Source organism: Anas platyrhynchos, chromosome 15 (assembly GCF_047663525.1).
Source record: "Anas platyrhynchos isolate ZD024472 breed Pekin duck chromosome 15, IASCAAS_PekinDuck_T2T, whole genome shotgun sequence".
Lineage (NCBI taxonomy): Eukaryota > Metazoa > Chordata > Aves > Anseriformes > Anatidae > Anas > Anas platyrhynchos.
In genome coordinates this window covers 19,655,215-19,675,696 of record NC_092601.1, presented here as the reverse complement: position 1 = coordinate 19,675,696, position 20,482 = coordinate 19,655,215, and the positions used below count along the sequence as shown (strand labels likewise).

Sequence of the window (20,482 nt, the reverse complement as noted above, 5' to 3'; positions counted from 1 at the left end):
GCAGGCAGGAGCGTGTCGGCAGCAGCCCCAGCCCCCAGGCATCCCCACGCACTGGGGTCCCGGACCAAAGCCCCATGCCGTCCGTCCCCCCGGCCCCTCCGCCTCCCTTCTGCTCACTCCAAGACATCGTGCCATGCTTCAGTTCGCTGGGGCAGGTCCCGGTGCTCTGGGAGCGCTGGGATGCCGTCGGTGCCACGCTGCCCTTGCACACTGAAGCCACCACACCATCAGCCCCAAGTCCGAGGGAAGGTGGCCCCCACACACAATTACTGTTAAAGCAGAGATCCGAGGAGTAATTCCTACAACCCACCCCTCTCTTGTGGCCGGCTTCACCCCCAGCAGGCTGAGAAACCCATGGGGCAGATCCTGCCGGGGGCTTTCCGCCTCAGCACCCCAAGAGCAAAAGCAGCAGAGTCACCGAGTCACCGAGGCACCACGCTCTGCTGCGGGTGAGCCTGTGCGGCTGATCTAAACAGCAATTCCTCTCTGAGATTGAAAAGACTCTTATAATTTAGGGTTTTGTTTTCAACTTTTAAAAAGGGACTGGGAACCAATTTAAACCACTTCAAACCCTAAATAATACTTTTAAAAATGTGAATTAAAGGGTAAAATGGACTGCTGCCTACTTACATACCACGGTGAAATTATAATATCCACACTTAATGCTCTGGAAAGTTTGATAGTGTACGTTCTTCACCTGAACTCAGCACTAACATTTCAGCCATTCATTCACACTCTTACCCTTCTCAATTCATTGAAACTACTTCAAGCAAAAATCATTTGAAAGAAATTACCTCTGTGTATTACACCATGAGCAGTGAGAAACGTCCCACATGAGCCTCTCCAGCCCCCAAAGCAATAAAATTTCTGCTGAAGTGCATGATATAATAACTCAGGGAAAAGAAGTCCCCATGACAACAAGAGGTAAGAGAAATCCATGAAAAGCAAAAGATTCAAACCTCTCTCAACACAAGGTGTCACCAATTTGTACTGGAATTTGCACTTTGAAAATCAAAGGCTTTGTCCATAACTTTCTCTGAGAACCTGTTGTTCCTTCACCACTAGTCTGTACTTCTAACGGAACAGAACAAGCCTCTCTAAATCAAAAAAAAAAAAAAAAAAAAAAAAGCAAAGCAGGGGTCGGACTCATCATTTAAACCCATGAATGCAACCAGCTGGCTCTTTGCCTTTCTCTTTCCCAAGGCAGCTGTTTTTCCCCAAGGCCTATTTTTGGATTTTCTGTAGTATCTACGTGCTTGAGTGATACTGCCTTCACACACTGAGTGAAGCTCACCAACTTTGACACTACAAATAATATTTAAACTATTAGAGGCAAAGTACTGTGGCATTTACATAAGTGGATTATTGAGCAAAATCCTAGAGAAACCCTACGTCTTGAAGGCACCGTGCAACAGTAAGATTATTTCAGGCCTGGAGACACGCTGTGGTTCCCCCTGTGCCCCGAGGAATGCTCCAAGAGCCATCGCAAGCCTCACCTCTGCCTGGCTCGGCTGTTCTTCTGAGCCTTGGTTTCCCTCCAGGCCTTCTGAGCCTTGGCGTCCCTGCCCTGGGAAGCGCCGAGCTGCCCCGGCCGCAGGGTCCCAGCCCACCACGAGGGAGCAGGAGCGAGCGGGGGGGGGAACACGGCCCCCAGCCTCCAGGCTGCCCCAGCTGCAGGCTCCGAGCAGGGCGGGCAGGCTGCGGCAGGCGCCCGGCTGCAGGCGAGCACCTTGCAGCAGGACACCTTGCAGCAGGAGGCAGGAGCAGCTGTCCCCTGCCCGCGCGTTGTCCCTCGCACTTTTCTCGAGCTCTTTGCGAGAAGGAGCGAGCGCAGCACGGCGAGGCTGGGTGCTGAAAGCCGCTGCCATTCCCATGGCTACAATCAAGTAGCCTGTGGTTAGCCATCATCAGGTGATAAAACACTGCAAAGAGGCCTGATTTATTTCCGCATCCCATCCCTAGATCTGAAACAGAGCAGAAAAGCTTGGAGAAACTGCTGACAAACACGGGTGGCGAGCGGGCTCCCCTGGCACAGGGAAGGGGCAGAGGCCGGGTGCTGGCACACGGTGGGGTCTGGGTGCAGAAGAAAATCCAAGCCAGTGATGCCGGCCTCTCTCCAGCCTCCAGAAGGGTGAACTGCAGGGACAGAGTAACAGACAGCCTGGCCCTCTTCTCACAGCTGCCAGCCCACAAGCGAGGAGAGCACCATCAGCTCTGCTGAGAGCTGGGTGCCGGCTCTGCCAGGGCTTAGCAGATGTGAAATGGACGAGGTACTGAAAGAGCTAAGTTACATGGAAATACTGGTGCAGTCTTCAACCCTGATAAATCTCAATATATTGGATCCCCAGAGGTGGGAGGGCAGCTGAGTCACTACATTTCAGCAAAAGCCAACTCACAGCAGGTCCCAGACAAAAAAAAAAAAGTAAAAAAAAAAAAATCAATACACTTTCCCTAAGTTACCAGAAGTGCAGAGGGCACAGTACACCAGGAAGGCCTTTTACTGAGAAACACAGCAGCTGCCAGGCATCTGCAGTGGTGCCCGTCATTAGAAGCAAACCCCAATCTATCCTGCCACTGTAGGTGTTCCTAGAGTGCCCATCAGCGCAGAATGGCAGCACTGATGGAAGCGGTTTGATTTTCTGAATATCCTGAACGGATCAGAGTGGCATGAGTATTACCCAGCAATACAATTACATCTCACAGCAAGGCTTTCACTGCGTGAGGCCACGGCCAAAACGGCCCCGAGCTGCTGCTGTCCAACAGCTGCTAAGGGATGCTGGAAGGGGGTCTCATCGCACATCCTTGGGCGCTTCCAGTGCCATTTCTGCCGGCAGCCGTAGCGGTGAGGGCACAGCACTCTGCAGCAGGATCAGCTCCCCTACAGCCTCCACAGAGGAGGCTGTGCCACACCAGCCTCCAGATGACAGCAGGAGGGAGATGAGACCGCAGGCAGCGCCCCGGGAGGAGCGGAGCCTGTTACAGGGATAACCATGCATGACAGCAGCTTCCCAAATACAGATGAGTTTAATGTCCACAGGGACATGACAGAGCGTTGGCTCCCCAGCCACAGCCAGCTGCTTCTTGAAACTGCTGGCTCAAGAACACGTTTATTCTTGGGAAAAGAGCTCCCTGTCATGGTATTCATCATTTGTATGAGGGTAGTTGCTTACAGAGTAACACACCGGCCTGACTGCTATGGAGAACACAAAAAAAAAAAAACAAAAAAAAAACACACAAAACAGACAGGCAGTGAAAATAGCATTAGACATGCAAACCATTTCATTGCTTGTCATGGTGACTGCTCCCTGCAGTGGCTGCAATGGGACTACTCCACGCATAAAGCTACACCCCGTATAACTGCTTAGCATGTGGAAGCCTGGGGCAGAGTAACAGGAACGTGGTCTAATTACAGAGACTTTGCCGCAGCTTCTTGGGGAAGGCTCCGCTGAGAGGGAGGCAACGAGCAGAGCAACGTGCATGTACACAAAGAATTTAACTCCTGAGGTGAGGTTTTGGAATAACCTTCAAATCAGCGAACCTCAGAACTCCAAATGTAAGTTAACCACTATCAGACCTTCTCTCTGCTTTATGGACATCATATTTTTGTTGAAACTACAAAACTGACTGTTATGAATCCTCAATTTTCTGCTAAACATTGGATGTCCAGATAGCCTTCAAAATACAAACGGAAGGAATTGAACCATCTCCCGTTCCTGAGCCTGCAGGCTGACGGAGCTGCTGGTCTGAGTCCTGGACTGTCCTATTCAGCGAGCCTGGGAGATGCTGGAAGTGCTAAGATCTTCTCTTTTGGTCATCCACACAAGCAGAGCAGCCCAGCCAAGCACCGTCTGTTCAGGCTGCTTCTCCCTCCCCATGCACCGCGAGCCTCAGCCCCGTTCCCTGACACCTCCAGACTGCGGCTGTAAAGCGACCCCAGGGCTCACACAGCTGGCAGAGGGCAGGGCTGTGCGAAGCCAGCAGGACCAGGGTCACCTCCTGCTTCCCTGCAGTTAAAGCTGCCCAGGACCACGCTGACCAGCAGGGCTCTGCTGCAGCCTCCAGGTCCTGCCCTCCCTTACGCTGCCTCTCCAAGCTCAGCACACACCAAGCTGAGGCTTCCAGCACTACAAGGTGACAAATCTGTCCGAGGGTCAGACACCGTGGGCAGCTGGCAGTTCCCTTTATCCACAAAATCCTCTTGTGCTCATTTGCAGTTTTTTCTTGGCCAGGCGAGGAACTCGGGCGTATCCTGGATGCTGCCTCAGTTGGTACTGAGCATTTGTAGGTGTAAGCTAACTTCCTTTACTGCTCAGAGGCCTCTAGGAGCTTCCCCCTTGTTCTGGTGCCCTTATTGCACTCTCAGACAAGTCTCTCAATTCGTTTCCAGCCGCAGGACAGCTCAGGGCAGAGCTCACAGCACGGGACGTGCCCACGGAGGCAGGAACATCACGCTGGGGAGTGCATCACCCACGCAAGCACCAGGGGCTCACCCGGTGCCTGGGCTGAAGGGGCAGCGGGCACAGCCCTGGGCGTGCTGGGGGCACACAGACACTCAGGCACTAAAACCAACTGCAGTTTGACAGGGAACAACGGCACATCCTGTGCTTTAGAAGGAAGGACAGTGTGGTAGTCACCAGTGACTCCCCAAGGAAAGGCAGATAAACTTGCCAGAACCTGACATGTCCACGGTGGGACAGACTTGTGGTGTGTCATAAGGACACTGTCAGCCTCCATTGCCCAAGGTGGTCCTTACTGCCAGCTACCAGGGTCCCAGACCTGAAAGAGAACTGAAGATATGCAAGGAATACATACACCAGATATAAGTAATGCCACACTGTTAACAGAAGAAATGGTTAATAGTCACTTCCACCTACCCTTCTACCTTTAATAGCAGTCAAGTTAATTTAATAGTAGTCAAATTAAAATCTACATTAAGAAAAAAAAACAATTAGGAAGTTATCAACAAAAGTTAATGCACATCAGGTATTAGGTGCAGCTTAAAGAAAGTTCAGTCACTGAGCTCGTGCTTCAGACAAACATTAAGATGTACAGAGTCACAAATTGGAGTCACACAAACAATGCTGGCAGCATAGCACAAAACAACCGAAACAAGCCTTGAACTCAGTTTGCAACAGTAGATGTGTAGGAAGACTTCGGTTCTGTAATTTCTACATAAACTTTGACTGCAGAGTTAAAGCAATGACAAACAGCACAGCTTTTCCTAAAGGTTACCAGGAAAACAGAACAGACTGCAGAGAGCTGGTGCAACAGGCTTCCCAACACCGCACCACCCAACATGCAGAAAGCTGCATTTTGCACTAACTTCAGCCTCTGAACACTGTCCCGAGACAGATCCTGGACACAGTGCTTACGGTTGACTAACCTCAAGGCAGAAAAAGCCAAATGCGTTGGACACACACAACAGAACTGGTAGCCTTTAGGTACCATCTCCATTTCACACATGGAAAAACTAAGGTGAGGAAGTTGCTGCAAGACCAGCCCTTAGCTGTATTAACAGCGGTTGGACTAAATGATAAGCCTCTCTTCCCAACCCTGCTGGACTACCCAAAGCCATTCTCAGAAGTGAATGAGAAAGCAAGGAACACTGAGACGGGTATTTCCTTATTTCATTACACATGAAAAATGAAACTCAACCGTATTAAAAACTAACAGCTTATAGTTCAGGAAAGGAAGTGTTATATGTGAAATGTAAACAATTGATAAAAGTCACTGTAAGGAGATGCTGGTATAAACACTTCAATAGCTGTCTTTTTAAAAAAAAAATAATAGGCATTTCCATTGAAAGGAAAAGTCTCTAGTTACTCTACCTGGTACACAGCTGCAAGCAGTCAGCCTTCTTAGTGCACCCAGTTAATATCAGAGAGGGTCAGGAAGAAATTCCTGCGAATGTGGGTGGTGATCCCCCCCCCCCCATGCTCTGCAGCTCTGTACAGCACGGAGCAGGGCAGCCTCCTGATCTGCCACAACACAACCCACCAGCACAGCACAAGGGGAAGGCAGCCTGTGGCTCCTGAGGGCCGGTGACACCGTAACCTGCTACCTTGTTCCAGCAAGGCTGAAAAACTTTTACAAGGAGAATGGAAAACAATGCTGTCTGTGAAGGTGGGATCGGGTTAAATAATCAGGGCAAATGCTCAGGGCCACGGTGACAATTAAAGCAGCCAAGTCATTTATTTATCCCCTGACCAGAGAATCCATCCTCCAGCCCTGCCGAGGAAGCTCACAAACCAGCTCTTACCCACTCTTTTCATCTCACACCTCTCTACCAGAGCAGCACATCACTAGCGCTGGAAATCAGCTAAGCAGACCATAGAGCTACTGCAGAGATGAAAAATTTCAATGCTTTCTGTAAGCGAAAACGTGTGCACCGTATACTCCAGGAGAGGAGTTGCACCCACACTCTAGCCCTTTTCTTGTAGCATGATTTTAAAGATGAAAAAGCAGCTGCTTGCCATATTCCGTGCTTGATCTTCTTCTACCGATTTTGAATAAAACCAAACCCATCTATATGCAAGTCTCTAGCCTCTTCCAGCAAATTTTCTACACGTATTTTTCAAGGCAAAGCTTTCCTGCAGAAAAACAAACAGTAAAAAGAAAAAAGACCACGTCTGAAATTACTGTATTAATATAAATAAAATAACGTTAGTCAACCTTTTATTCTTTCCCCATGTTGGTACAGAATACTAAAAACACTCTCAGAAACTAACATACTTTCAGAGTGCTGATCTCCACTTTACTGAAGTCCCTCAAGAAAATCCCTCAGCATTTGAACAAAGCCAAGTGGATGCTACACCAAGTATTATGAGGGCTTGGCTTCCACAATTTCTGTAAGAAGTTGCCTAGAGTTCCTCAGATTTGCATGCAGTTCTCATGAAAACTGTGTACACTAATGAAGAGCATCCAGGTAACCCATGCAGCAACCAACTTGCAGCCCTGGTATAATTCCTTCTTAATTTTCAGAACACACATGCAGCAAAGATGCAGAACTTCATCTGCTTAACCACAGACTGCTTCTTGGAAAGAAATTAGTATGGGTTTCTTCTGACCATAAACTGGAGAACCACGGTAATTCGCAAGCTACACTACCATGCTACATTCTTTTTAGCTTAAGACTAAAAAGAAAAAAAAAGGAGAAAAAAAAAAGCCGGGGGGGAAGAGAAACCAAAACACAAGCAACAAAACCCCGAGCCCTCACAATTCATTGATTTGCTAAACCTGCCAAGGCAATTAACGCTTCCTTACTGCAGTTCAGGGTTTTCTAGTAGTCAGAACTTTTAAGATTCCCTAAAAACGTTACGCTATCAACATTCAGAGGTTTTTCCAGGAATAGAATTAAACCTTGTCAGCGGAAAACAACTTTCTGACGTGGAACTTGTTGAATAAAGAGTACATCTCATTTGCGAGGTGCAGCACGCAGCGCGCACCAGAGCGGGCATCGCCGGCCACTTCAGCACCCGCAGCAGCCGCCGGCACAGCTCCCGCTCCTGCTCCTGCTCCTTTCGGCAGCTCCGGACCCGTTGGGACGTGCCCAGCACCGGGCGCTGCGCTGTGCCCCGGGCAGGGCCGCGACACCTCCCGCGGCTCCTGCCCCTCGGCCACGGCCCCGCACCGAGGGAGCTGCAGCCGCGCGCCCCTCGCCCGCCGGGACCCTCGGGGGCCCCGGGACCTCCCCCCCCCCCCCGGCCCTCACCTGTACCACTCGAGCCCCTTCTCGTAGTTCCTGTCGAAGAAGTGGGGCTCGGTGCCCACGGCGCGCACGTCGGGGTGCGCGCGGATGGCCTCCAGCAGCGCCCGTGTGCCGCCCTTCTTCACCCCGATGATGAGGGCTTGCGGCAGCCGCTTCTCGCCGTAGTCCGGCGTGGTGCTGCTGCTGCCGCCGCGGCTGCCCGGGCTGCCGGCCCGGCTCAGCTCCTCGTCCGTGGTGCTGGACTCCTGCGGGTCCCTCTCGAAGGCTCCGCTCTGCGCCGCGATCGCCTCCCCGGGGGCCAGCGGCGTCCGCGGCCAGGCGCCCGCCGCCGCCGCTTCCCGGCTGCCGTTGGCGGCTCGCGTCGGGGCGGCGGAGGCGGCGGGGGCGGCGGGGGCTCCGGTGCCGGCCCGAGGGCTGCCGGCGGAGCGCGGGGCCGCCGAGCCGGGCGGCGCGGCCGGGGAGCGCGGGGCCGCGGGGGCCGCCGTGCCGGGCAGCGCGGCCGGGGAGCGCAGGGCGGCCGGGCCGGCGCCCCCCATGAGGCTGTAGCACAGGTAGGTGAGGCAGAGCGAGAGGCTGCACATGCAGAGCAGCTTCCGCGCCGGGGGCACCTTAGAGCCGCGCCCGCCCGGCACCCCCGGCTGGGCGGGGGGGGACATGGCTGCTCCCCGCTCCTCGCCCCGGGCACCGGGCGCACATGGTGTCAGCCGCCGCCCGGCCGCCCCGGCCGCATGGGGCGCCGCCGCCCTCCCGCCCCGCCGCCGCCGCCGCCGCGGGGGGGGAGCCCCGCATGGCACGCTCGCCGCCGGCCCCCGCCGGGCACCGGGGCGCCGGGACTCAGCGCGGCCGCGCGCCGCCGCCGGCCCCGCACTGTTGCCGCCGAGTTGCGGCCGCGAAACTTTGTGCCGGGTGGGCGGCGAGATGCGCGCTCCCGCGTCGGGAGGGGAGGGGACGGCACGGCCCGCCCCCGGCCCCGCCGCCGCGCCGGGAGCGCGCCCGGCCCCGCCGAGCCGGGGGGGGGGGGGGCAGCGGCCGCTCGGCACCGGGGGCGCCGCCTCGAGCAGCTCGGTGGGTTCCCCCGGAGCCCCCGCCGCGTGCCTGCGCCCCCGGCCCCGGGGGGGTGCGTGCCGCCGGCCGGGAGGCAGCGCTGCTGTGCGCGCCCTCCTTGGCCTCGGCAGAGCCACGCCGCAGCCCCTGGCCCCTGCGTGCACCCCAGCGGGCCCCCCGAAACGCACTCCGTAGTGGCAGCCCCTCGGCCCGCTGCCCCCAGCCCACGGCCCCTGCCCGAGTCTCCCGGCTCCCCCACGGCTCCTCCGGGAAGCGCCTCTCCCGCACAGCCCCTCGCGGCTGGCCGCGGCCCCGGGCCCCGTCCCTCCGAGCAGAGCGCGGGGGCTCCGCGGGGACGGGCTGGCACCCGGGGAGAGGCGAGGGGAGGTGAGAGCCCACGGCAAGGGGCAGGCAGCAGCTGGTGTGCGGGTGCAGCACAGCCGAGGGCCCTGGGGGACACGGAGGACCCACGGTTTAGGTGCCAGGAGCTGCACCGCCCGGCGAGGCTGGCCGCAGCGCTCAGCCAGGTGTCCCCAGCCTTGGTGGCACAGGATGGGCCCGACAGAGCCTCCCTCCTCACAGCTTTTCCGGATCTGCCACCGTCTCTTCCCAGCTGAGCATTTCAGCACTTCCCACCTCCAGTTCTCAGCTTTGGCTTCAGCAAGGATTTTGTGAGGGGAAGAAATGCATTAATGTCTCTCAGCCCTCTCCTGCCCCTTATTCTGGGGTCTTCTGGGTGTCTCCCTCACAGATATTGCACTAGGGCATTGGGCACCTTGCAGCTCTTGGCGTGTGGACCATCTCGGCCCCTCTCCGCAGGGCAGTGCTGGTATTGCCGTGGTACAGAGGTCAACGGAGGTACCCGGTCATTTGCTGAAGCCCTCACAGGTGAACGAGCAGAAATGTAACCCCTTGCACCTGCTGTCCCCAAAGCACCAGCACCATCCAGATGCTGCAGATTACCAGCAGAGCCAGCACCTGATCTGGGTGACAAAAGCTGTGGAGATGCTGCATGTTAACCCTCCTACACAAGGGCCACAGCTGGGCTTCTGAGCAAGTGTTAGGGAAGTGCAGACTCCAGCAGGGTACATTTCTAGCCTCATGTGGCTGTGAGTTCTGGGTACCTCATCCTGCCAGCGAGCAGAAGGCGTGCTTGGAGGCAGTGACCCTTCTCCACCGATCTCCATGTGGGGATCTGCAGAGCTGCGCGTCCCGCTGTGCAGGGGAGCTCTGGGCACAGGCGGGCTGGGCTAGAGCCGGCTGAATTCCCTTGTGCTTCCCCAGCTGATGAGCTGTGGCCTGGATTTTGCAGGGGAAGTCCAGGGTTTGCTCTAAATCTTGCTGTTGCTTTGTGAAGCTCAGCAGGGAACACCTCAGAGCAACACACCATTGGAGTCTCAGCTGTGCTTGATCTCATGGCAAAAGCAACATTTGAAAAAAAATATTGAGTGCCAATATTAACTAGATACTGAGTGCTGGGAAAAAATATTCATCAAATAAGATGAAGAGCAGACTTTCCCCATAATGAACAAAAGCTCAATGCTGCTCTCAGCTGGACATGTGTTCTCTCTGTGCAGTTCCAGTTCCGATAGAGATTATTCCTTTATAATATATTTTTTATGGTACACATGAGACCTCTGAAATGCAGCGTCTTGTGTCCTGTAAATCATTTCCTGTAACTAGTGGATTCCTTTTCAACTGCATTACAGTAATGTGAATGTTAAGGGACTAACCTGAGCTGGCAGCAGCAAAGTCTCACATCTCCCCCTCCCAGCCTCCTCCCCTCGTTCTGCCAGGCAGCCAGCGGCCGGTGCCCTGGGCTGCCCCCGAGCTCCACAGAGCCAAGCGGGGAGGTGCACGGTCCCCACCTGGGACAGGCAGAGCCCACGGAAAGGTTCCTGTGAATTTAATGATCAGACGTGAACCTGAAATGAGAACCCAGAGTAACTGCAGCTTGGGTCGCTGGGCAGGGGAGCACGTGCTGCAGCGCTGGGGACAGGCTCGTGTTCTCAGGAAGCCCTGGGCAGCACAGGTTCACTCTGCTGCTCTCTTCAGCTCATCTGTATGTTCTATATGTCACACGGCTGTTATAAATATAGATCTACCCTGAGAGGAATCCTCCTCATACAGGAGATACATTTGTCTCAAATTGGAGAATCCACCGAGCACCTAGTGAAGTCAGCAAGGCTGCTCTCAAGCTTGCCAATTCCTGCTCATGCCATTAGCCCTGCAGATTCAGGACTTTCCTTTATGACAACACATCTGTGTGAAAAACACACCAAACAACATTGGCTAACAGTAGATAACAAACCAGTTCAGTGGGGTGACCTATTCTCACTATGCAAGAGTGTTTCCCTTCCCTCTTTCCCTTCTTCTAAAAAAAAAAAAAAAAAAGTAACAACAAAAAACCTTTTCAATTCCAAAAATATAAGATGAACCTCAAAACAGACACCATTTAATGAAGTCACAGTGCTTTGGTCTTTCTTACACCAAGCACACATCTAAAACACAGTGCTTAGCAATATGCCCTGGTCTGACATCCTAGCGTCTCTGCTCCTGTGATGTGCTGCACAGAAGACTAATAGGATTTGCAGGCAAATCATACGTAACAGAAAGAATATTTCTTCTTGGGCACCAGCTTCCAGCCCAGAGGAAATTTTACAACCAGAATGTAAAGCCCTCTAAAACAAGTGGTTTAGCCTTAAATACCTGCTGCCTGGGCTCTGGCTCTTTTTATTCATCATAAAATGTGTATTTCTCCAGCATGGATGTCAAACGCATCCATGAGCAGATCTGAGTGTTATCCAAGCGTCTGCTGGTGTTTGGCGAGTGGATGCAATAGGAGCTGATGGAGTGTAACACTTTATTTGACAGTTCTGTTTTTAAAGGCTCGTGTATTTACACTGCATACCTGCACACTTCCATTCACATTCGTTAGCCACAGGAGTGTTTCCCAAGCGTTCAGAAGGATCCAGCCCAGCTGCTGCTGTTAGCCCCACCTGGGAGTCGCCAGGACAGGTCAGCGTCCACCTAGTTCCCTCCCCGTATTATGGCAGGGATGGAGACCGGTTGCTTTGGAGGCAGGCGGAGGAATCTGGTGGGCGGCCATGGAGCAGCCTCTGCTCAGGTGCGGTTTCCTTTCAGCCCCCCCGACAGGCTTTGTGTGACTCGTGGCTGCCCCAGCGGGACCTGCCTGTGGCGTTCACCTCCAGAGGCTGAGCGGCGCTGGGGCTCAGGCTGAGCTCTGGGTTGTGGGGACGTGTGGCAAGAAGTCCTGGCAGGCAGCTGGGAACGCTTCCCTGCACCAGCTGGGAGGGCTCGGCTCTGCACGTACTAAAGGCGAGACTCTAAGCAGAGCATTTTTTTCCCCACATAATAGACTGGGAAGCCCCTTTGGAGGTGTTGCTGTGTCTGCCATCAGCACAAGGGACCCGCGCCTGGTGGGTACCATGCAAGGCTGATGCCTGGCTCGTGAAGGGGAAGCAGGGAGTTTCGAGGAGCACTCCAAGGCAGGAAAGGGTGAGGTCTGGCTGGTGGTTAGTGTGGAATTGTCTACCATTCTCAGCACTTCTTCTCCAGGAAGATAAATCGGGAGTGGGATAGGGGAGAGCCAGACCCCAAGGACAACCTCCAGACCTGTGCGAGGGACCTGGGCACACTTAGCCACGTGAAAGGAAGGCTGGGGAGCATATGCCTGCTGTCTGAGTGCAGTGCACAAGCAGATGAACACCGAGGAAGGAGGAAAATGGCCTCAGATAACAGGCGGTGCTGGCACAAAAACAAATAGGTATGAATTGGCACAAATACATTTTGGCTGGAAATTAAATAGTTTCTAACTGTGGGAGAAATGTTGTTCTGGAACGGATTCCTGAGAGGAGTATTGGGGGCAAGACATGCAATTAGTTTTAAGATTGAGTTTGAAATGGACTTTATAACATGGTTGCCAGCAATTGCAGGGAAATGGGATTTGATGGCCCAAGCTGTCCCTTCCAGTTCTACGCTCCTGTTGTGATTCACAAGCCGAGAAGAAGACCTCTGACAAGAAAGGGCTCTTTAATCTACCAGATAAAGGCTTAACAAGGCTTGTTGATGGGAGGCTGGATGTAGACACATCTGAGTGAAGTGAGAAGCGTGCATTTTTAACAAGGACGGTAATTTACTTTTGTTATAATTTGTGAAGGGATATGGCAATTACCTGCCTTGGAATACTTCATTCTGAGGCTGGAAGAACTTTAAAGGAAATGATCCTGCTGGACTGAGCCATAAACTGGGGACGTGGTTCCTGCAGAAAAGTCTCTGGCCCGTGAATCTCTACACGCTGCTATCCCAATTACCGCTTCTGTTAATAAGTAAGCTTTTACAGATTATCACCTTTACTTCCAGGCTTTTGCAAACATTTTTTCAATACAATAGTTCCTAGAAATATATTTTTCAGAACACCTCAAAACTTCCATGATTTTTCTTCATTATTTACCTGTCAGCAGAAGCAGTGGAACACCTTGAAATGAGGTAGATTAATTCATACGGAGCTTTACCTCCCTCAGGGAATGAATGAAGTCTGTAAATATATACTGAATAGAAAATAAACAGTAAAAATGCAATGTCATTTAAACCCTAGTCCAAGAAGGCACTCAAGATGTTTTTTCGGTGGCATTCCACAATGTCAAAGCATTTTTCCATTCATGGAGACAGCTTCAGGTTTAGATTAAATGCCTGTTCTGACGGCATTTAGCACTTGCTCCTGTGGTCTAAACTGTAGATCCTAGGAACCTACATCCACCTTTGCCACCTACAGTTAACAAAAGGTGGAAGAACAGCATCTCTGAGCAAGGTGCTCGGAAACCAAATCCCCCGTTTTACTGATGCATCATTACAGCTGCTATAAAAAAGGGAACACGCTGGAGCTCTCTCAGACTTGGAAAAGTGTATGTGCAGTGAATACGTGGCCTATGATTTATACAGTGAATAGTTCTGAAAAGGCTGCAGCCAGAGGGAGAGCCATTTTGTCTGAGAGGTGTATGCTGGCAGGAGGCAAGAGAAGAGGTTAGAGAAGGGACAGTCACAGGTGACACGTGCACAGGAAGGAACTAGATGTCCCTTCAAGGCCCCACCAGCCCTTAAAGCCTCTTTCTGTACACTCTGTAGGGCCAAAGATCGTAAACCCCCCAGGCCCTGCCTGTATGTGTGATCGGACGGGCGGTGGCAAACAGCTGGGGAAGCAGGGGCTTCTGTCTGTTTTAGTTTCTGCTGTAGCTGTTTTGATAAACCTGCCCTTAGGAAACAGCCGTGAAAAGACTGAAGCCGAGAGTTTTCCTTCCATTGCTAAATACCTGAATTACTTATCCACTCCCTCCAATCCTTCCTGGGCATGCAGTGGTGGGGCTCTCCGCTCCTCCCCCATGCTTTTCCTACAAGTCTGCCCTTGCTTGTCTCCACCGAGCAGCCCGCTGGCTGCCTGGGTCTGTGCAGCACTGTGGGCAGAGCCGGCCTTGCTTCTCTTCGGGGGAGAGCTGGTGTGCAGGAGGCAGGGATGGAGAAACACGGCAGCTGCGGACACCGGGCTTGCAGCATGCCCAGCCCTGGGGCCTCTGCCACCTGCGTCACCAGTGCCGCGGTTTGGAGGAAAAGTGTGTGCCAAGTTCTGGCAGAGACCCCTGGAGACACAGCCCGATGCTGTGAGCTGCAAGGTGCACGTCAAAGTCCTCCTCTGCCATGGCCAGAGGCTCAGACCTCCCACTGCTCCTGAGCAGCCCCTTCTCGTCCCACAAGCCCCGGCTATTGCTCGGGGCTGAAGCTCCCAGGTCGCCTCTCTGTTGCCCTTGGTCTCCCTGGCAAGCACAGGAGCAGGCTGTTGTCCATTTAGGAAGAGCTTCGTGGGACCCATCCCATCTGTCAGGTACTTACTCAGAGTAAGTAGGTGAGTGGCGTTATCTGCACATTATCAGGAGATAATCTCCTGCTCTAATCTCGGTTCTTGCAGAATTAGCACCAGGGTTTGCAAAGGAAGCCCTTTGCTGATCACACGACAGGACGACAAGGCAAAGCCACGCTGAACACAAGTGTCAGCTGGCTGTCTCCAACCTGTGCCAACGTAGCAGTGATGGTAGGAAAGGGAAAGGCAGCAGTGGCAGAGAAGTCATCTCAGATTGCAAGGTGTCCGGGTACGTAATCACTCATCTAGAGAAAGGGAAACCAAGGCAGGAAGGGAGCAAGAGGTTTGCCCGTTGTCACCGAGCAGCTTTGATCCCAGCTTTGATGCGCTGTCATCCCAATGCTCAGGGCTGGAGGCTCGCAGAGGTCGGTGATGCCTCACACAAGAGCTGGTCCTGGTGATCGGGACACAGGGCTGCCTGCGGGGCACCTGGGGCTGAGCAGCGAGCTGCCAGGCAGAGCACAGCCTGCGGCTGACGTGGAGCACATGCTGCTGACTGCAGTCACCTCGCTCTGAGCCATGTCACGCAGTCAGCTGGCCAAGGACACAATCAGCAGGACAGCCAGGAGACTGCCTGGCATCTCCCCCTTGACATCTGAGCACCTCGACCAACGCTGCTGGTGCTCCCCTCACCTGGTGCTGGAAGAGCCTCTGGCTGCTGCATCGCCGGGACGAGCCCCGGGCTGGGAGCGGTGGCACAAACAGCACGGAGCCCAGGGCCTTGCTTGTGGCTCATCTGCAGCGCAGCCTGCTGCCAGCTTTGCATCAGGAGGCTGGATCAGAAGTGTTTTGCCAACGTACTTTGCGCTTTCTAAAATGCCCTTCACCAGCTGCAGCTTGCTCCAGGAGAAAAGCGCCCTGGCCAGGCGGCTGGGCTGCCCGCGGCGTGTGCTGGGCCGTGGTGCTGCACCGTCCTCCCCATGCAGGGCACCCCTGGCGCACACCCGGGGCTGATTGTCCATGGCAAGATGCCACCGAATCAGCACAGTCGTGCCAGCCTCCCCGATCTACCTCGGGTAGCTTGGCTCACGCTGCTCTCTGAGGTTCTCGTCATGGGACTGTTTCCATAGCAATCCGAGAGGCTGCCTGGAGATGAAGCGGCCAGCCCAGCCTCCGCAGCGGTGTCCGGAGGGATGCGTCACCCCCACAGCCCCAGCCCAGAGCTCTGCCAGCCGAGGGGCTCTCCCCGTCCGCTGCACACTGAGTCCCGCAGAGCACAGGCAGCCTCAGCTCACCCGCTTCAGCCCCGCTCTGTGGAAGAACTTCTGCTGGCCAGCCGCGCTGCCAGCCCCAGGACCTGCCTCGGCTTCGGCACCTGCGACTCGCCCCTGCTCCACCAGCGCCTTTGCAGAACTTCACTCCTCTGGGCAAGGCTTTGCCTGGCAGAGGACCCCTCCGTGCCTGTGAACGAGGGTTTGTTTCCCAAGCACCAGGCAAGGAGCAGCAGCCCCGGAGAGACTTTTGCTTGGCCGCCCTGGTCTGCACAGCCACGAGGCGAGGGGCTGCAGATGCTGCTGAGAGGAGGGACGGCACCGCAGGGGGACCCACCCGGCTGTCTGGTGACCGGGCAGCAAACGCCTGCTTAGCTGCTAGCACAGGCCTCAACCATAAACCAAGAAGATTTGCTTCATATCCAATTCTTTAAAAATCATAATTTATTCATTCCTAATGAGCCGCAGATCAAAACAGAGCAGCAGAGAGAGGGCATTTGGTGCCAGTGGAGGCACAGAGCAGAGCAGACCTGCGTTTCCCTGCTCTGTGAGCACATCCCATTTCCAGGACACTGGCGTGGGACAGCCTCAGTCGAGGATCCGCACCCTCGGTACTGTCCTGGGCCTGTGCAGTGTGCTGGGGAAGCGGGCAGCTCCTGCCCACGTTCACAGTCGGGGTGTCAGGCTGCCCATGGCTACAGAGCGGCTGGGAAGGGCGAGGGAGGCGGGGGTTTAAGCGCGGTGCTGGAAGCGTGTGCATGCTCAGTGGCCGCTACCGAGCCATTGCACAGTGTGCTCACAGCTGCCCCAGGCTATAAAAGATTTCTACTTCAAAGCTCCTCTGCTTCCTGCCAGGCTGTGCAATCCTCCCCTCTCAGCCTTCCCGATGCCGGCATTGCCTGGACGAGGCTCAGCGCCCGACGTCCTTCATCTCACAGCGAGGGATGGCTGCAGCGGCCTCCTCACGGCTCGTGCTGCCCGTCACTGTGTGCCACGGCCCTGGCAGCAGCTGGGTGCTGTCCGGGAGGGCTTTTAGACTACTGCCAGGGCACGGAGTTGCCCCTGCTGAATGGGCATGAGGTGTTACAGGGACACAGCCACCAGGCTTCCCAGGACCAGCCCATGGTCTCCTGCCCTCCGCTGGCAGCAGCAATGCCCAGTGTGGATCCCGGGAAGCCATCCCTGCTCTTACTCAGGCGTTCCTTCCTCCCGCACAGTTCCTCCTCCCCTCCTCACCTGCCACTCAGTCAAACCCTGCCAACTTCAGTAATTTAATCTTTTCTCATTAGATAGATCCTCCACCTCCCTCATCATTTCTGTAGCTCTTCCGTGAGCTGCCTAATTTATCACTCTCTGCCTGGTAACGAGGTACCCAGTGTGCTCCTGCTAAGATTTATTCTTCAGAAACACCCATGCCACCTTCTACATGGGGCTCTGCTCTCTTGACTGCTCAGGGACTCTTTTAGGATTTTGAATGATCTTCCTTGGGATTGAAATAGGATTGATGGATGATTATGACTATTCACTTACCAGATTTCGATACCATGGCTGCCTTCCTTGAACCAGGTATCCTCTATGGTCTAGAAAAGAAACCTCTGCTGATGTATCCCTAACCCACTGTGACACAAACCATGCCTGAATTTCAAGCGGGGAAATGAACTATGCTCCGAGCCATAAGTGGCCAGCTAGACAGCAGCCTCTGAGCAAGACAGCAGTTAATGTAGCCTGGGATGACATTTAGCGAGGTCTGAAGTCATTTCTTCTCCATCAGAAAGGAGAAGTTCTTGTTTCCTCCTGTTAGAAATATCGTTGAGGTGTTAAATTTTATGAGCCTGGCTGTTCCAGCATTACCTGGCTACCAGCTCGCGGCCGTGTGGGCTCGGGACCTGGCCGGCAGCACCGCAGGCACAGCCCCAGAGCCGCCGGGAGCTCGCTGCGAGGCACAGCCGCCTGCTGCCACCCGGCCCCTCCGCTGCAGGGAGAGCAGAGGCTGGAAGGGGGATGCAGCCCCCCAGCATCACTCAGAGGGGGGCAACTGCGGCACCTCCCAGTGTAGGTCTCAGAGAACACCTGAGCCTCTGATAGAGGCAACATGAGAGAGAAAGCAGGCAGGGAACAAAAGCTCTGGGGGAAATTTAGCTCTCAGTAAAGCCTCAGAGCCCGCTGGTGGTCAGGACTCCTGCCTCTGAAAGCGTTCCCTCACCACAGCAGCTTACATCCCGCAGCTGCACAGGGTGGAGCAGCCCTGCTCCGGCATGCCACAGCATCAGGGGAATCAGAAAAGGGCCAGGAAACAGAACGGGTGTTAGCACCCATTCACCAAGGTGCATGCAACCCTCTCTGATATATTTTGCAGTCTGAGCCTGTCCTCTGCTGTGCTAGAATACAGTACACGTACCCAGCCTGGAATTTAGTCCAGCCGTAGGTGTGATTTCTAGGTAGAGTTGGCTCATGTAAAACATTTGCCTTCGTCTGAGCACAGAAAAGCCCTGCAGTGTGCCAGGTGAGCACCTTTTGTGTGCTTGTGTCACTGAGCCAGGACAGGGTGCTCTTGCTGCAGCACCACCCCAGTTCCTGGGGCCCCCAAATCTCCAGGCTGGGTTTGGGGTGCTCCTGGGCTGGCCCAGACTGGAGACAGTGGCTGAGAAGGAAAGGCTCTGGCTACGGGGGAAAGGGCAGAGGAGGAAACTGGAGGTGCTCGTGCCAGCATCACTGTGACCCTTCTGCTGTGAGGATTTTCCTCCCTGCTCTCCTCATCCCTGCCCTCTGGATCTCAGGAACTGCCCTGGTGACCGGCTCTGGCGCCTGCCTTCCCTTGACGTATCTTCTCCATTTCCACATTTCTAGCTTTGCAGCCTTGTGTCACAGCTGAGCAATGTCACCAGTCCTGGCCAGGCTCCATTTTCTGTGGTTTGGGAAGTGGCAGCTCATAAACTTGAAAGAGTATCTGAAATGTAAGGGGAAAGGGAAAGCGACCCCCCCCCCCCCCCAACACGACTGGCTGGGTTTGGATGTGTGGTACTCTGCGACTCAGAAATCCACCATGCAGTGAACTGAAAACAAAGTGACTGCCGACCTGGCTACTTAAGCAAACTTCAGATTAATCTGCACGGGGTTCCTACGGGCTCAGATATAAAGGTCGAACAGTCCTTGCCACTCCATAAGCCTCTTCTAAAGCAAAGAATCAGCTATGGCCCTCGTTATGGAAAACAGTCAAAATAATACAGCGATGCTACCTTCAAGAGAAAATAGATAGTGCAAGTTATTCCATCTTCCCTTTCAGCGATATCAGTTTAGAAAAAGCTAGGCTATTTACAGAGAGCATTTTGCTTCCAGTACTTTTTGAAGTAAGTGAATTTTGAATTAGTTTAAATGCAGGATAAATCAGTGAAATAGGAAGATCTTTACACTCCAATAAGATGCTATTACTCATAAGCATATTGTGCTGTAGCTTGTGGACTAAAACTAGCAGTGCATGACAGGACACCAAGGGCATGAAACACAGGGGATCCATGAAAATTAGCAAAGCATCTTCTGTATGAAGAGGTAATTCGGGATATCGATTGGTGATGATGACAGTCCAATGCTGAGATAATCTGACCAGATCCTGTGAACCTAGGTGCTTGAGATGACTGTGAAAGCTCCAAAAACCCTTCCAAGAGCAATCTATATTTCTTCGGATTTTGCATCAGCATCTTAAGCAGGAACACAGAATTAAACGCTGTGCTGCTCAGGCACTGCGCCCACCGTGACTCTCGTTAACAACACCCATCAGACCTGCATGGAAGATCCACAAGCAGGAGCTCGGCCCCTTCCTGGGCACACTGGACACACGTCTTGTCACAGGGTCTCTTTAATGAGTTTCCAATCTGGGTTAGAGCAGGATGCTCGGGATGGCCGAATGCGCAAACAGGGGTGGAGAGGAAGGGTGGAGCGGAGCTACTGCAGACAAAAACTGAGCATCGCCACAGGACATTTGAGGAAATAATTCTTTTTTTTTTATACCTTCATCCTCACTGACGATTCAGAACAAAGCCTTTGGATTTTGCAGTGATGGAGACGAAAGGTCTATCGGCAGGTGCCCAAGAAAGCGCAGGACTGGGCTGGAGCAAGCAGCACGCAGGCAGCCACAGCAAAACTGTGCAAAGGAAAGCCCGCGCCCCTCTCCCCACTACACAGGTCTTTCTGAGGAAGGAGAAAGGAAAATCTGAGCTGAAGACACTTCCACGCCTTGGGTATCGCTTCCTGCCTGTGATGTAGCCGTGCTATAGCAAAGCTCAGCTCCTGAAGTGTTTTGTGCTGAGATTTCCAGTGGGTTCCCAGGCGCTTTCCAAAGACAAGCTGGGAGACCTTCCCTTGGGCTCGTAGCTGGCTCCTGTGTCTCCAGCTCTGCAGCAGAGGTGTTGGAGACCTCCCTGAGAAACAAAACACAGCCAGATACTGGATGCAGAGCAGCACAGAGAATCCCTCTCTGCTCCCTTGACATCTTTCACCCTACTCCTCACAAGCTGCTTGGATTTTGTGTCAAGAGGGTGATTCTGCAAATTAAATCGGTTCTTGTCTCCTCTTTGTTGGCATGGCAACCCA

At 53.9% G+C, this 20,482-nt stretch overlaps 1 protein-coding gene across 3 annotated transcripts in view; it reads right to left on the bottom strand.

The window, feature by feature from the left end:
• Nucleotides 1–8,554, bottom strand: part of HS3ST4 (heparan sulfate-glucosamine 3-sulfotransferase 4) — a 63,263-nt gene extending 54,709 nt beyond the window's left edge. For all 3 annotated transcript variants that reach the window (XR_011803494.1, XR_003500694.3, XM_027469131.3), the window contains exon 1: nt 7,712–8,554. Coding sequence is in view for 1 of the 3 variants with exons in the window: in XM_027469131.3 (XP_027324932.1) it covers nt 7,712–8,364 (653 nt within the window). In the remaining 2 variants the exon portion in view is untranslated. The remainder of the gene's footprint in view (nt 1–7,711) is intronic.
• Between the last annotated feature and the right edge of the window lie 11,928 nt (nt 8,555–20,482).